A 16,211-nucleotide genomic window follows, 5' to 3' on the forward strand; every position below is an offset into this window, starting at 1 on the left:
CATCAGTAACTCTTCACACTGTTCTTCACCATCATCAAATTGTTCATTGGTGTGTTCATCAGTGTTGAATGTGTGTGATGCGACTCTCTCCTGGTACGCAGGAATCAGTGTATTGTCCAGCATCAGTGTGTGTGATCTCAGCATCAGTCTCTCTCTACCTCTGGAGGTGGAATATCAGGATAAAAACACCTACAGCTGTGTGCTGAACAATCCCATCAGCAACCAGACCACACATCTGGACATCAACACACTCTGTCACACATGTGCAGGTATGATGATATTAATGTTGATTTACTCTCAGTTATATAGTACTGATGTTTCATATAGTGTTAGCTGTAGGTCAGACGGACAGATTCACTCACACTAATGGCTCATTTTGTCCATTACAGATCAAGGCCTACCTTTATTGTACACAGTGTTGATCTCTTCTTCTGCTGCTGCTGGATCTCTGATGATTGTTGTTATAGTCGTGATCTTCTGCATCTGTAAGAAATGTAGAAAAACAGGTCAGAAGAGCAACAATTTTTTTTGTGCACATCTTTATATTTTTAAGACAGAAATTTCAATATAATAATAACAACTGTCCTAACATATCTGTCATAACTATAAATGCAGTTCAGACCCAAGAGGAAGACAGAACTGATTCAACATCGAGTAAACCAACAACACGACAAAAGGTAAGAAGTTGTTGCAGTCAGTTAGTGTGATTGAAGTTTGATGATTGAAGTTTGCATCATCAGACGGTTATGTTTGTGGTTTAACTCATTACCTTGAAAAAAAAAAAAAAACTTTAGTTTTTTCAAAACATTTTTTGAAAACGATTTCTATTTCTATTTTTGCTCATTATGTGATCTGTGGCCTAAATGATCTTTTGCTTAAAATCATATGTAGCTAATGTGGTTTGCAATTTTTAAATAGCCTAACCCATACAAAATCAGCATTTATACCATTCAGATTGTCTTTGGACATAAAGTAGGACACAGAGTTATTAACTGTCCTCGATCTGCAGCGTCTCTGCGGTTCATCATTATCTGAGGTTAGATGCAGCTTTAGCAGACATTGGTTTCTTTGTAGACGTTCAGTGCTGTTGTGTGAAAGACAGTCATTCTCAGCACAGGCTGTCGTGACAAACCTGCAGATCTTAAACTGTTTGATGATTTAACGGTTTGAAAAGTCATGATTGATGTCATTTCCTCTTGCTGCTCCATGTTAGCATCTGTTCTGTACAGTTTTTCAAAACAAAACAAAACATTAAGCTTTGCACAGAGAAACCTCACTTGGTCTTCATTAAATATCTATTGTATCAGCAATGTTCCTGATTGAGTATATTTTCCCTTGCAGAAATCAAAGACGAATGCTGTGTATGAAAATATTCCCAAAAAACGATGATCAGATACACATATGCACATGGCTTGTTGTTGTATTGTTTAAAATGTTGTTGCTCGGTATTAATTTAATATAGTGGTGCTCTAATAGCATCCAGAGAATGTTCTGTTTTTATCTCATCATGGAAATTTACCTTACGTTCATTATTAAACATTGACCCCCCACGCTTCACTGCTTGTTTTGTAAATTGTAAGACAAACAGAAGCTCAGATACTCTGATCTCCTGAGATATGGACACCACAAACACACACTGCCGTTTGTCTCCACACCCCAGAGTGAAGCTTCTTTCCCTTATGTCCTTCCTTAACATTTGTTCCTTATCCCCCACATAATTCTCTTCACTTAGAAATATTAAATTATAATGTTCTATGTCAATACAAGTGAATTAACAGTCATGTTTGGTATCATTTGAAATGTCTCAGTGCGACTGGTACAGTGGTCTCATCTCCAAGTAAACCAAATGGTAATAAGGGTTTAGAGATACTTTGCTTACTGGGTGTGCACTTTTTCCCAGGGTTCTTCATCCAAGCTACCTCCTGTTCCTCGAGGTGTGAACCCGCCATGTCTATAACTCTAGTCATTGCAAATTCCTATAGTAAGTTCATTCCCTACATTGGGGGATGTGTTGTCCTGAGTATATAAAGAAATGTCTCCAGAGGCTCGGGGCGATTTGTAATGAGAACAGCCCGTGATAGCCACTGTAGCCTATACATCTTTTACTCTTTATCCCTGAGCATTTGATGTTGTTGTATTGATTATCTTTGAATTGATTATGTAATTGACATGATACATTTATCTGACTAATAATAAATTGTTACATTTGGATTTATTTTGACTTACTCTGAAATGAATGATTCTAGTAGATTGCGTTAAGTCCATAACACCTTAAGTCTACGCTCAGGTTAATAACAGACTAACGCTCAGTTTTGTGGAGCATTGGCGCACGCCAACTGAAGTTTTAGAGCTCCGCCTAACACATTGCCATTTATCAATGTATACTTAGACTGAAGAGGCTAATAATGGGCTTTGTGTTTAGAGCAACATTGTGATGTTAGACCAATCTAAATAGGGTGAGCCTCAACCTCTGATTACTGTAATATTATTCTAAGTGTACGTGGGAAACCGTGGCATGATTATACAAAGTTACCATTAGAAGTAGTTAAGTTGGTCAGCTTGTTTGTTGTCTTGACCTTTGGTTAGATATAATCTAACCTTAATTAAGTGTGTTCAGATCTATGGGGTGTAAATAATATAATCTAGAATGAGCAAAGTGGAGTACGGCCGTCTAGAATAGTCAATTGCCTCTGTCTAATGACCAAGACTGATGAGCTTATGTTTAAGAGATCGTATACCCGGCCGGTGCAAGACTCAAAACGTTTTAGGAATCCGGATGAACGAATGCAATTTCAATAAAGAGTTAAATAGAATAATCAAACATTCACCTAAATTTAATGATTAATGAACATCAATTAAACCTTTTTCATTTTTGGGGTCAGATGAAACAATGAGTTAATTAAATTTCTTTGCCACGCTGAAAAGACAGTGTTGCGCAGAAACCAGTTTATCGGAAACTAACGTTGGACAAAATCAAGCCTTACAAAATCAATGATTTTTTTATTTAAATTTTTTTTTAATTATTACACAGATGTACATGCTGGATATTTTGCGCTCCCGTTGCCCTGTTTGAACAATAACAAACTCAATTAACCATAGATTACATGAAATTATATCAGCTCTGTCTTAGCACGTAATGCCAGCTATTCCATCATGATAGTAAACCACACCAGCAGCACAAAACCAGCTCATATTCCTGCTATAGGTTTCAATGTTATAGTTTAATGATCAAAACATCCCAGTGGACATACAGCAGGGTCATTATGGGAACGTTCACTTGTGATATTCAGAGATGGACTGATGAAATTGTCCCTGAAAAACTTCAAAAGTTTGATTTGATTAGCCTTTATTGTCTCCTAACGGAGAAATTCATCTTGGGCATTCGGGACAACAGATGCAGCACAACATACATAACACATAACATGATTTACTACACATAACATGAATTACTACACATAATTATCACCTTAAAAAAACGTGATCACAAGTTCACAAGTATTCAATGACAACTACAGACAAAGACCTGAAGGGAACTAAATACTAACACTGATGAACAGAAACAGGTGAGACAGATGATGATAATTAACAGGACACAGGTGATTTAACTGAACTGATAACGACAGGCGGGAAAACTTAACTAGACAGACATGTGACTAATGACAACAGAGGAACAACACATAAAAAGCCGTTATGCCAAGCCTATAGCCAAGGCTATAACAAGCCAACGACACATAAGTCGTTGTTAAAAACCCATTTATTAGATGTAGTATGGGGGGCAGTCTGAAGTGGCTTGGCCCTTTGTGTGAAAGTGATATAGTATGTAGCTGTCTCCTGGTTTATGTTTACATTCTATTGCTTGTTTGTATGTAATTTTTAATTAAGTGTTTTATTCTACTGTCTGAAGCACCTTGGGCAACGTCTGTTGTATTATGTGTGCTATATAAATAAAATAAAATAAAAACATTAAAAAAAAAAACCAAGCGTGACAACATTTGCCACACAATGTCTTTCAGTGCAGTTTTTACAGGTTAACTTCCTGAGATTCAGAATCAAGGACACAATGGTGATAGTTCATGGATCAACTCTTGCTGGATTTGAACTGCCTTTTTTAACCAGAAAACTTTGTTAACCAGACATTCAAGCATCAGTGTAGAGTGTAAAATGTATTTTTCCAGGTAAAAACACCAGTTTAGAGTTAACAAAGCTGATAGAACAAGGGAGGTTTGTTGGTTAAATGAGCTGTTCAGCATCAAAACAAGGGATATGGGTAAATCCCAAAATAAGGGAACCATTAGTTCTCGGGGAACCACCATAGTGGCAAGTTCGTATTACTACCTAGTGTAGCGAAGATGCCATTGCTAAAATTGTAAACATGTAACATAATCAGGCATTCAACAGTGTCAATAGTACAGACTGAATTGTCTTAAAATGTGCATTTGCATATATAGTCTGTGAAGAGCACTCACATCTTGCAATATGACATTTTTAGGCCAAAATGCCTAATGTCTTGAAAACATATTCATTTTCCTAATCAGTTATAAAACAGATGATATGTCAAGATTAATGCTCCGATATCAACAACTAATACCAGGCAGCATGTGTACAATTTTTGTTTCCAGACAAGGAAACACTGACAACAGAGAATATAATGGGGATAACAAAGAAGGTTGTCTATGAAGCAAAATATATAGTAACACCTATAGCCATGGTGATATAAATGTGTGGTAGATTTTTCACAGACATCAGTGGAAAGTTTGTAGTTCATCGGATATGTAAATAGAGAGAGAGAGAGAGAGAGAGAGAGAGAGAGAGAGACAGTTGCACTGCTCTTGATTGCTGATCGTTCACTCGCACAACACTGTTTACACGACACCGTTTTCAACAAAAACGTAAACCTTTTTATGCATTTTGGCAGTTTATTTACACGACACCGACATTCTGGGTGCCTGGAAATGCAATCTTTTATAAACAGGTTTCAAAGTGCACGTTTTAAAAACCGGTCTCCGTGTAAACAACAAAAAGTATGACTGCACATGCGTTTTACATAATCAGCTACAGTCTTGCATCGCCATCTAATGGCCTGGCAGCAGAATACAGCGTTTTCAGTAGTTTTCACAGATCCATGTGAATGATTTATGTATAACGAGTGGTCCCTTACATTATTACAGCATGTTATCATGTCAAGAAGTTTCACAAACGCAAATATCTGAAGCACACGCTCCCCGAAAACCCACATCTCAGACAGCACGCGAATACTGAATTGATTTCTCTTTCACATCTCACGCTTGAACGGACAAATTCACACAAAATAATGTATAATGTCCATCTTGGTGAGTATCCTGGTAAACAGAGTGGGTTATATCTTAATGAACGGAAACAAAGAAAACATTTGTACAGTAGGGCAGGCCATATTGGATCCATGCATTCGGTCTTAAAGCAGGGCTCAGTAGTTTCGGGATTTCTTCGCTGTATTCTCGCTTTTTGCTCGCAGGTTTCTCTCTAGAGCTCCCCCCACAGCTTCGGAATAGATATTTGACACTGTTGTAAAAACTCGTTGGCGATTCTCAGACACCAGAGGCTAGTAGATCAACGACATCAAAGCAGATGGGACATTCTTTAAAACGTCTTCTTCATTCAGGTTCGGACAGCGTGAGGGAGCGCAATAATGACAGCATTTTAGCAGATTTCTTTTGGCCGTAAAGCAATTGTTTACATCGTGAGACCTGATATCACGCGAGACTTCCTGACGCGGCGGCCGGCGTCCCGTCGGCTCAAAGTTGCAAGTGCGTATTTTCCGCTCACGGGCACCAGGGGGGTGCGAAACGACCACCATTCAACCCGAAATAAGTAATATAACCATTCCAATGACTCCGAAGCTGTTCAGTTAAGGTAAAAAAGTTACTTAGTTCACCTTTAAAGGGACAGCAGCCTAACAAACCTGCTGCTTTTTAATCAAAATACAAAAGACAAAGTAAGCCCTCACTGCTATCGAATGAATTACTTTTGTAACTTTAGAAAGATTCATCTATATTTAATTTCTACAGTATTTCTACTGCACAGAATCAGGTCCCAAATCAGGACAAATTAAGACTTTGGCGGCTTCACTTTTCACCAATGGGAGAGTGAAGGGGCGTCATCCATCTTTTTACAGTCTATGGATGAAACTCAATATTTAGTAAATTTCTTTTTTAGGTTTGACATCAAGGCGAACATGTCAATTATGTAAGGGTTAATGCCCGACGAGGTGTCCATTGTCAGGTATTAATGGACGACGGCGAGGCGTGAACTGTCCCGACGCGCAGCGGAGGTTGCCTCCGCCGAAGTCCATTAATACCTGACAATGGACACCTCGTCGGGCATTAACCCGCATATACCATGGTCACTTGCCAAATAACACTTTTTTAAAAAAGTAGTTTATATTTTAATTAGTTTTACAATCGAAGTTTATTTAGGTGTCCTCTATCACTTTTTAATGGACACCTTGCAGCCAATCAGAATCGAGTATTCACATGGTATAAACTTGAGGTAGCTTCGGTGATTGTTATGGCGGCTTTCTCCTGTTCTGAATGCACATGTAAAAGTTTTGTTCTTAACACAATATAAGGACCCTTTTTACAAATCCACGAAAGTAAACTAATACGGTATCATGACATTATTTTGCTGAAAGTCAGATTATCTTCTTTCATTTACTTTTTCTTAACTTTCTCATTTCTCTTAATGTTCCTTTTTAGTGACACTGTTAAAATCATAATGTTACTGTGGAATCTCATTATCAGCTCCAGTCAGTGGCCCATCAGTCTGAGCAGTGGACGTCCCGTTAGCAGCACCCTCCTGTAGATTGTCATTCGGTTGAAGGGACACTGTGACATCATCCTCCTGAAAGTCAGAAACAGATTCACAGAAGGAAAAACAGATGTTCAGTATTAATGATTCAGTCACACAAACACAAAACAGTGATTTTTCTCTCTGATGTTTGTGAATGTAAAGAGCCCTGTTCTTCATTCTGAAGCTAAACAGCACAAGATCAGCGCTCTCTTAAAGTGACACTTCTCCAATTTTCAACCTGCTTTGTATTGTTATAATGACGGTAGTATATGTAAATGAACAAACTTTACCCATTCTCCACGTCGACACTATTATGACTACAAGTTTGCTAAGAAGTATTTCCCACTAAAGCAAGGCAGTATTTGACTCCGGTAAGCGTAGCCATAACAGACTGGTGAGATTGGCTTTGGACGGCAACTTGCCCAGTGCATTATGGGTCTTGAAGACAACAGCCGTTTTTTCTTCTGTTTTCTTTAGTCACGTGGCACCCATTTCAAAAAAGTTTTTCGCCTTTCTACTGTATAGGCGTGAAGGTTTTATTGAAAGCCCATTTCTCCAGCAGTGAATAAATCAATCGTTATTGGTGTTTCTATGTAATGATTTCTGAATGAGACCACACATGCTTTCAGACAGAAAACTTCAAACACACACACCACTTACAGATCTCTATCTGTTATAAATTCAGTGTTTTGCAGACAGATTCAGAGCTCAGAGTATCTCACCTGATGATGATCATCGCGTGGTGTCCAGTTTTCTGTTTAAACAACAACAACAAACTCTTACTTTGGTCAATTAAAATAAAAATATGTACTTTCACATATTTTTAAAGAAGCTTGATGCACAAAAAATATTATATTTATATTTTGGAAGATAAGCTGTATGTAATACTTGCCTTTTTGTTGTGATCTGTAGAGACAGTAAATCACAGCAGCAGCAGCCACAAGCAGAACAGCAGCAGCACATATTCCTGTTTTACTAGCAGCACTTATTTCTCCTACAGCAGCTGAAGATAAACCTTCATCTGGAAAAGCTAAAAACAGACACACATTATTACTAGAGATCAACTGATAATCAGCTCTACCAATACACCTTATTTTTCAATGCAGAAGTAATGTGTTTTCTGTGAATGTGTAAGACTTCTGATTTATTACCCGCTATAGGGAATCAACGAGAAGAATATCAAAGTGCAGTAAACTGTAAAACTGTTTGCTCTACAAACCAGCGCCTTTATAACTAAAACAGTACATTAAAATAATATGGTTAGAAACACCAGTTTTCAATATCAAGTGGCATAATGAGCTGTGATGACATCGGAAGCCAGACTCATTCTCACCTGAAGAATAAGGTGAATACTTTTAACTAGCATTTATGGCCCTTTTCCATTACCAGTACCAGCTCAACCTGACTCGACTCGACTCGTCTCGGCTCGCTTTTCGCTCCATTTTCCATTGCAGATAGTACCTCCACAATAGTACATGGTCGTCATAGCAACGCCGCAAGAAATGATGACGCAGTGAATAGTGACGATTCTCTCTGACCAATCAGCAGTCTGCCATGTTTTCATGTCACATTTTAGTATCGCCTCAGCTCGCTCAGAACCTCGCCAGAGGTGATACGAAAAAAAGTACCTGGAAGCTGGTACAGGTACAACTTTTACACAGAGGAAAACCAAACAAAGGCGAGTTGAGGCGAGTCGAGGCGAGCTGGTACTGTGTAGTGGAAAAGCGCCATTACACTTATACATATGGATACACTACTTATACACTTGTACATATGGAGTCCAAACTCACTTTTTAAACAGGCCACAATGAAAACATTTACTGTTTGGATTTAAATATAGTAAACTGTATTTTAAAACTGCTCAAGTGAAAATGCACTGAATGATTAAATGAGACTCACCAGTGACAGAAACACTGAAGCTCTTAATGATGCTGAATCTGCTGCTGTTGATCAGTAGTTTATATTCTCCAGAGTCTGTGTTTCTGGTGTTTGTGATGATCAGAGATCCAGTCTGATGATCCAGCTTCAGTCTGTCTCTGAATCTCTCTTTACACTGAACATCTGTACAGATCTTACTCTGATCTCCAGTGATTTCAGCGATGAGAGTGTCATTAAAATACCATGTTATTGAATCATTCAGTTTTCTTATTACACCAGTGTATAAAATAGCAGATTCTCCCTCTTTCACTGTCTTTCTCTTCATTTTATCTCGTTCAAAAACAGAAACACCTGAAACACAAACCAAAAGTTGATTGGAGGATCTTTTTCAGGGGAAAAAAACATCCTCTCTTGACTGAAAAGTCTGAAAAGCAACATTTATCCACATTTTGTGCCAAAATCTGTACTCAAGTAAAAGTTCTAATAGAAGTAATTACTCAAATAGAAGTAATAATAAATAATAATAATAATAATAAAAAGTATCCAATGAAAAGACTATGTGTAGCAAGATATTAATTACGTCAGATCTAATTCAGAACATGCAAAGATGATGATGATGATGAAGTCAGTGAAGCTTGTATGTATTACAATAGAGGTTTCTTTCTATTATGTCCACACATGACAGATCGCGTGTCATCTTGCAGTACCTTTATAAAATAACAAATTAAATTGTAATCATGACATTATTATTTAGATAGAAATAATACTATATAATATTGATCTATTCTATTACTATTTTAATTAAATAAATTTAATGACATACATGCACATAGTAATTTATATTGAAATCAACAAATTCCACTTTAACAGTAAATGAGTTTTTGTAGAAATTATCTTTATACTGTATCTAAATTAATATACAGGTAAAGAGAAAAAACACCTCTGAATGTCAGCAGAAAATCCCTAACACATTAATGATGTGCTTTAAATGTACAAGATTTGCATTTTAAACATAATGACTCACCATATAAAATAACATTGAAGGTCTTTTCAGTGTCGCTGCTGCTGCTGCTGATCTGTAGTGTATAAACTCCAGCATCTGTGTGTCTGGTGTTTGTGATGATCAGAGATCCAGTCTGATGATCCAGCTTCAGTCTGCCTCTGAATCTCTCAGTATCTTCATTACACTGAACATCTGTACAGATCTTACTCTGATCTCTATTGATTAAAGCGATGCGAATGTAATAATAAGACCATCTAATTGTGTCTTGTTGGTTTGTTTGAACACCAGAGTTTAGAGTGAGTGAATCTCCCTCCGTCATCGACACTCTGTCTGCATCAGCACCTGAAGAAGAAATCAACAGTTTATAGAAATATTATATTAATAATAAATTAGAAATAAGCCAAACAAAATAACAAAATGAAAGCTGAACATATATTATGTAAGGGATAATGTTATGTATAGCGAGGCGGTTGTTGTAGCGAATAACAACCCCGACAGGCTGAACGGGACTCCGACGCGAAGCGGAGCTTGAATCAGCCTGAAGGGGTTGTTATTCGCTATAACAACCGCCTCACGATACATTATCCCGCTTATTACATGGCTACCTACAAAATAAATAAATAATTTGACACAAAATATTTATTTAAAAAGGAGTTTATTGATTTAAAAATGATTACATTGCTTCCGCTAAAGAAAATAGTCCGTTCCGCATCCATAGCAACGCTCTGTTTTTCATGGCAACGGTGTGTTATACTTCGCAGCGGTCTGTTATCAAGAAATAACAGACCGCATTCTACATGTTCCACCAAGAATTCAACCAAGCCATGTAATACATTTTTTTTTTTTTTTTTTTTTACAGTTTGTGGGAAGTTTTTATTTTTCCAGGTAAAGAGAAAAGACATCTGAATCTCACTGGGAAAATATCAGTAAAACAACAATGATGTGATTTAAAGGTAAACTAGGCCGTTTCAGAGAGTTTAGCAATAGCGATCTAGCTTTGAAAACATGAGATCCCACTAGAGGGCTGGATTTTCTTTTCATCCAAAATCTGACAAATTACGTGAAATTCCGCGTTATAGCCTAAATTCCGTTTTTATGCCTGGATTCTGCGATAGTGTCCGTGTTTTCCGCATCGCAGGAATGAAATCATAATGGCCCTACGGTTGCTAACCGCTGTAAAATACAAAGAATCTCACTGTCACTTACTGATCCAGGATCAGTGATACTTAGCAGATGTATTTTCGATTTGAACTTGAGCTTTAGAATTGCTTGGGAAAATGTAGCTTGTGTGGACACTAACGAAAAACTTGATCAAAAAAGGAGCTTCGCTATTGAAAAGCTATTTGATTTAGAAAACAGCGACGCTACCACCACGCTACTGAGAAATGTAGTTCAACTAGTAACTACTTGTAGCGACGCAACTGTCCAACACTGTTAATTGCTGAGGATGTGAAAAATGTTTCAATAAGTATAACAAAAAGTTGCCTACCCTACCTTTAAATGTACAAGACTTGCTTTTAAACATAATGTAGGAGCCAAACATCGGGTTTGATTAGTCTTTTGTGATATTTCTTCTTTCCTTCTATACTGTTGTGTATGTGCACGTGCGGTGTGACGTCATTTGTAACTATGGCACCGTGAGGGGGTGTGGTGTGTATATTAGCTTGTGTGTTCACCTGTGGGACATGGCGGGTTGTTTGGAGCATGGCTGTAGGGTGAGCATGGGGAAAAACTTCCTTTTGACCGTCACTACTGTCAGTGACGTTACTACCATCACTATCTGTTTCTATGCGCTGTTTGATGTATCTTCCCTCGACTGAATGCATTTACCAAAGTAAGTGATTGGTATTTGTTCTTTCTGCTGGTGAAACGGAGTAATAAAAATAACATCAGATGTAATACTTCAGCGTGACGCGTCTTTAGTATAATCTCCTCGTGTCTTAGCCTGCTGCGGCTTTTGGATTGTTTTTAAAGTGTACGCCGCTACACATAATGACTCACCATGAACAGACACAATGAAGATCTTTTCATGGATGCTGATGATCTCTAATAGATATACTCCAGAGTCTGTGTTTGTGGTGTTTGTGATGGTCAGAGATCCAGTCTGAGGATCCAGCTTCAGTCTGTCTCTGAATCTCATATCACCATCTTCACACTGAACATCTGTACAGATCTTACTCTGATCTCCGCTGATTTGAGCAATGCAAATGTCATTAAAATACCATTTAATATCTTGTTTTACTTCAAAACCAGTGTTTAAAGTGACTGAATCCCCCTCCATCACTGACACTTCATCTGAAACAATCCAGGGAAAACCTGAAGGAGAAATGAACAGTACTATTAACATTTAAATTAACATTAGAAAATTAGAAATTAACATAATCTTGCATATTCTGCAAAGGGTGAGCTTATGTATTGACAGTTTGCCACCATCCTTTCCCTATCGGTGCATTTCACGCAACTAAGAATTTTCATATTCCCATAACTTATTTCATAATTAATGTTACTGTAATGAATGAATATGAAATACTCATAACTGAACCCGAGCAGGTGAGTCTGAGCCATCTTCAAGAAACGGCCCAAGATGCATCTTTTTCATCAACACTTGACCCAAACTAAGGTCACTGTGATGTTTCCAAGTAAGGCATCACATTTTGTTGATCCTGGAACAACATTCCTGTCTGAAAATTTTGTCCTAAGCCCAAACGTAAACCTAAACATAACTTATCCCTAAAACAATGATGGTGAATAACTTATATATATAAAAAAAAACTTACTACGCAGACTAACTTTTTTTTAACAATATCAATTTACAAACTCAAGTATAACATGAATTATGTACTTAAATCTGTAGTCATCTCTATCATTCTGTGTATATGCTGAAACAGGTTTGTGTGTATAAAAGACACAAAAGCATATTCAGTACAAAAAAAAAAAAAATAGACTAATAAGGACTTTGCACAGTAGCCTACTCTGTTACTCTCTGGTTTGGTCTAGCCTAACTGTTTCTATTGTTCACGCTTCAGGAGAGGGAAGTAGCCTACGATATCTCCACGTGAAGGCAGCATTGCACGCTATGAAGCCAGGTTACTTTTATGTAGACATACCAAATCACACGATTTCATCATTTACACTGACTTTTCAATATTTTTGCCATGATTTGATTAGTCACGTGACATCTAACGCTTGGATCTTGGTTTCAAGTTTCTTTTATTATCTTTTTTTTTTTTTTTTTTTATCGCTGGCAGTAAGTGAGATTTCCTCAAAGAGTAAATTGCCATGGTTGAACAAAAACACAGAACGCGAAATTCCAACGATGAAAGCCTGTCGAATATAACGCGATTGGAGTTTATACAAAACAGAACATACTTTCGGTTTCATCGTTGTTCGGAAGAGAGATAATATATAAGCCTAAATATCTTACCTTGGTCGAATAAAAACCAGAGCAGTAGCAAACTATAAAGAAGCTTCATTTTCACCACTTTTCCTGAAACATATCAATGGACTAGTTGCAGCGGTAGTAGTGATAGCGGCAGGTAGTGACGTGACATTTGAACCGAGGCGTCGGAGCTAGTGTCGAAAAAAATAGGAGTGCCAGATGAAGCCGCGATTTGAGGCTTGTGTTGTTAACGTGAAAATCACGTGACTAATGACAAACGAGGGTTCGGTTTGGTTCGGTTCGGTCTGAGTGTCGCTTCCGGAAAAAGCAATAGGGTCTGGCCAGAGAATGTCTAATAAGGCGAGAAGTTTCACTCTCAGTACACTTTCGGCTTCTGAATTAGTTGTGTGATATAGTGATTTTTAGGTTTATTAATTTCTTCAAATGCATTATATAATTGTTCAATGTTATTTTCTTGATATTGCTAATATTGTTTGAATGTTTATTTGTGCTTTAGGTAAACGAAATAAGCGTTATGTGCATTAATCCATGTAATTATTTTCATTTGGCATACCAGCGTGATGATGTCATCGCACACTTCAGTATGTGGCGCGCGCCCGTGATACACTGAGAAGCAATCACTTTTTTTATGCTTTATTCAGTAATAGAACATACAACAATTTAATACAAAAATAATAGTAATACAAAACAATAATAACAGCAAGAAAACCAATATATATATATATATATATATATATATATATATATATATATATATATATATATAATGTATAATATATAAATACCAATATTAATAATAATAAAAAAAGTTAATAAAAATAAAAAAAGAATAAAAAAAGTAAGCAATATAACACAAATATGAACAACTAATCCATGTATCTAATTACAAAATAATACAAAGGTCCTTAAAAAGGATAACATTTCAAGGCATTACAACAGTCTATAGTCTTTTTTGCTTTGGTGTTCCTCACACCCTCCAATGGTTCAAGATACTGACAAAGCTCGGATTTAAATTGTATAAAACTAGGTGCATTTTTTTGCCCATCGACATTTATGAATGTGATATTTCCCCCAAATAATAAACAAATTAAGAACAAAACAAATTATATATTCTTATCCTCCAGACTCAGAGTAATGTCAATTCCAGAAATCTCCTTAAAAAAAGATCTTAAAATCACACCAAAACAATTTAGTACAAATACAATAATAATAAAAACATTTCAAATCAATATCTTTCTTAAATCTTTTTATGACCTGATTAACTGGATAAATACAATGAATAATTTTAAATGAAACCTCACGAATCTTATTAGTGACACAGTATCTCATGAAAACCATAAAAACCTCATCCCACTTAATGTCCTGGAAGCGTGAATTCCAGGAACTTTTAGCTGGAGGAATTCTAAATGAACAACAAATCTGTCTACTGTCTACAAGGAAACTATTGTTGCATTTTTTATCAACAATACTTATACCCTCTAACCTCAAGTTGAAATCATTATATTCAGATCAACAGCATTAGCAGAGGAGAGCGCAACAACTGAAGGAGACCAGAAGGTATTGCGTCAAAAACAACTATCCTTTGCAGATATCGGAAAGAAGCAATCAGCGATCTCTTTTATTTTATTCTTCTTTAATCTTTTTGTACTTCTTCTTCAGGTAACTAAACACTTCGGTCTTGAGTAGTAACATTGTTTAATGCAACACTGATGAGTTGTACGGATTGAAAGTAGTTTATTTTAGTTTAGTGATAGTGTGTCACGTGTTAGCATTTCTGAGCACATGGTTAGCATGGATGCCTCGCAATTAGCGCGTTAGCCCGCTATACACAAGAGAGAGTCATTTATGTCAACATTGTTTGAATATATAAGAGTTTATGATGTTGTTTCAGTTTTATGAGTTATCTGAAACTTGCACATTTGGGTAATTAACTCCATGTCTGTGAACTGAGTTATGCATTTCAATAGTTTTCATCAATCTTAAGTGACTTTATTGTAGGAAATACATTGGACGATGGAGTGAACATTGGTCAGACATGAGCATGTAATTGATATCTCAGCTGCATTATTGTCATCAATTTCATACTGTCATTTAGTGGGTTCGGGTAAATATTTAGTCTGAAAATGTGTTTTCACTTTGTGGGTGGTTCTTCAACTACGGGCACTTTTGGCCTTGTGAACTTGAGGTAAAAAAAAGTGTTCAAATCAAAATTGTCACAGTCTAACAGTTAAATATAACTAGTCTAGTTTAATGATCCATAAGAGAACGCACTTACATTATAAGACAAATTGGTGTTTTTTGACATATTTTCCGATCCGCACTGAACAAATGTCATTTCCATCACATGTAAATATTTGATTATTATTTAAAATTATTATGATATACATAATTTCTTAACAGTGTAAGAGCACTTTCACACATAGTTTTACCAATTTATACCTATATTGCAATTACCATACATTTGTGGATTAAGTAAATTAATTGTCATGAGGCCCAAACACAAAGCTTACATCCACCACAACCTGAAATATAATATTGCATTGGTTAGATACATTTCAGAAAAATAACTACTTGTGTTATTACATTAAGTGGAACATTATCCCACACAATATCTATAAAAAAAGTGGGAGGGCTTAAGTTTTTGCTCACCTGTAATTTCTCGCCTTCTAAGCTTCCTATAAAACTGTCTAAATTCCACGAACAGGCTCTTTTGGCATGGAAACTTTGCTTTGTCCACCATTTCTCCCCACATAAAGTAAAGCTATGGAACAATGAAACTATTCTGGCAAAGAACAAGTCGATTTTTCTTAAGAATTGGCATGAAAAGGGTATTGATTATCTTTGTGATTTGTTAGATCCACAAGGGAATGCTTATTCTTATTATGATTTCATGTCTAAATATAATTTCCCTGTTATTCATAAGGAATTTCTTAAAATGGTAAAAGCTATAACAAATGGACTTGTTCATCTAATGAAATGTCATTTATCATTTGAAGAGATTGTAAAGAGTGAACAGAAATTTCTGATTGAAGACAAGAGTATTTATGACCCAAAATGTAGCAATAATATAATAAGAAGTGTGTTTCAATTAAGAAAACGAATTAC

General features: G+C 36.4%; 1 protein-coding gene and 1 long non-coding RNA gene across 2 annotated transcripts in view; one reads left to right on the forward strand and one right to left on the reverse strand.

Annotated features, from left to right (window-relative positions):
* The first annotated feature begins 270 nt into the window (after positions 1-270).
* LOC309476496 lies at positions 271-1,715 on the forward strand. The gene is made up of 3 exons (XR_014198208.1): positions 271-506; positions 616-677; positions 1,342-1,715. It is a non-coding gene; the product is annotated as an uncharacterized lncRNA (long non-coding RNA).
* A 2,633-nt stretch (positions 1,716-4,348) lies between these two features.
* The window catches only part of LOC309475963 (uncharacterized protein), a 195,660-nt gene continuing 183,797 nt past the window's right edge, over positions 4,349-16,211 (reverse strand). Inside the window, exon 12 of the mRNA XM_082138990.1 lies at positions 4,349-6,876. Within this exon, the coding sequence (XP_081995116.1) occupies positions 6,754-6,876 (123 nt within the window). The 3' untranslated portion in view covers positions 4,349-6,753. The remainder of the gene's footprint in view (positions 6,877-16,211) is intronic.

Source organism: Leuciscus leuciscus, assembly GCF_965113295.1.
Source record: "Leuciscus leuciscus genome assembly, chromosome: 15".
Taxonomy (NCBI): Eukaryota; Metazoa; Chordata; class Actinopteri; order Cypriniformes; family Leuciscidae; genus Leuciscus; species Leuciscus leuciscus.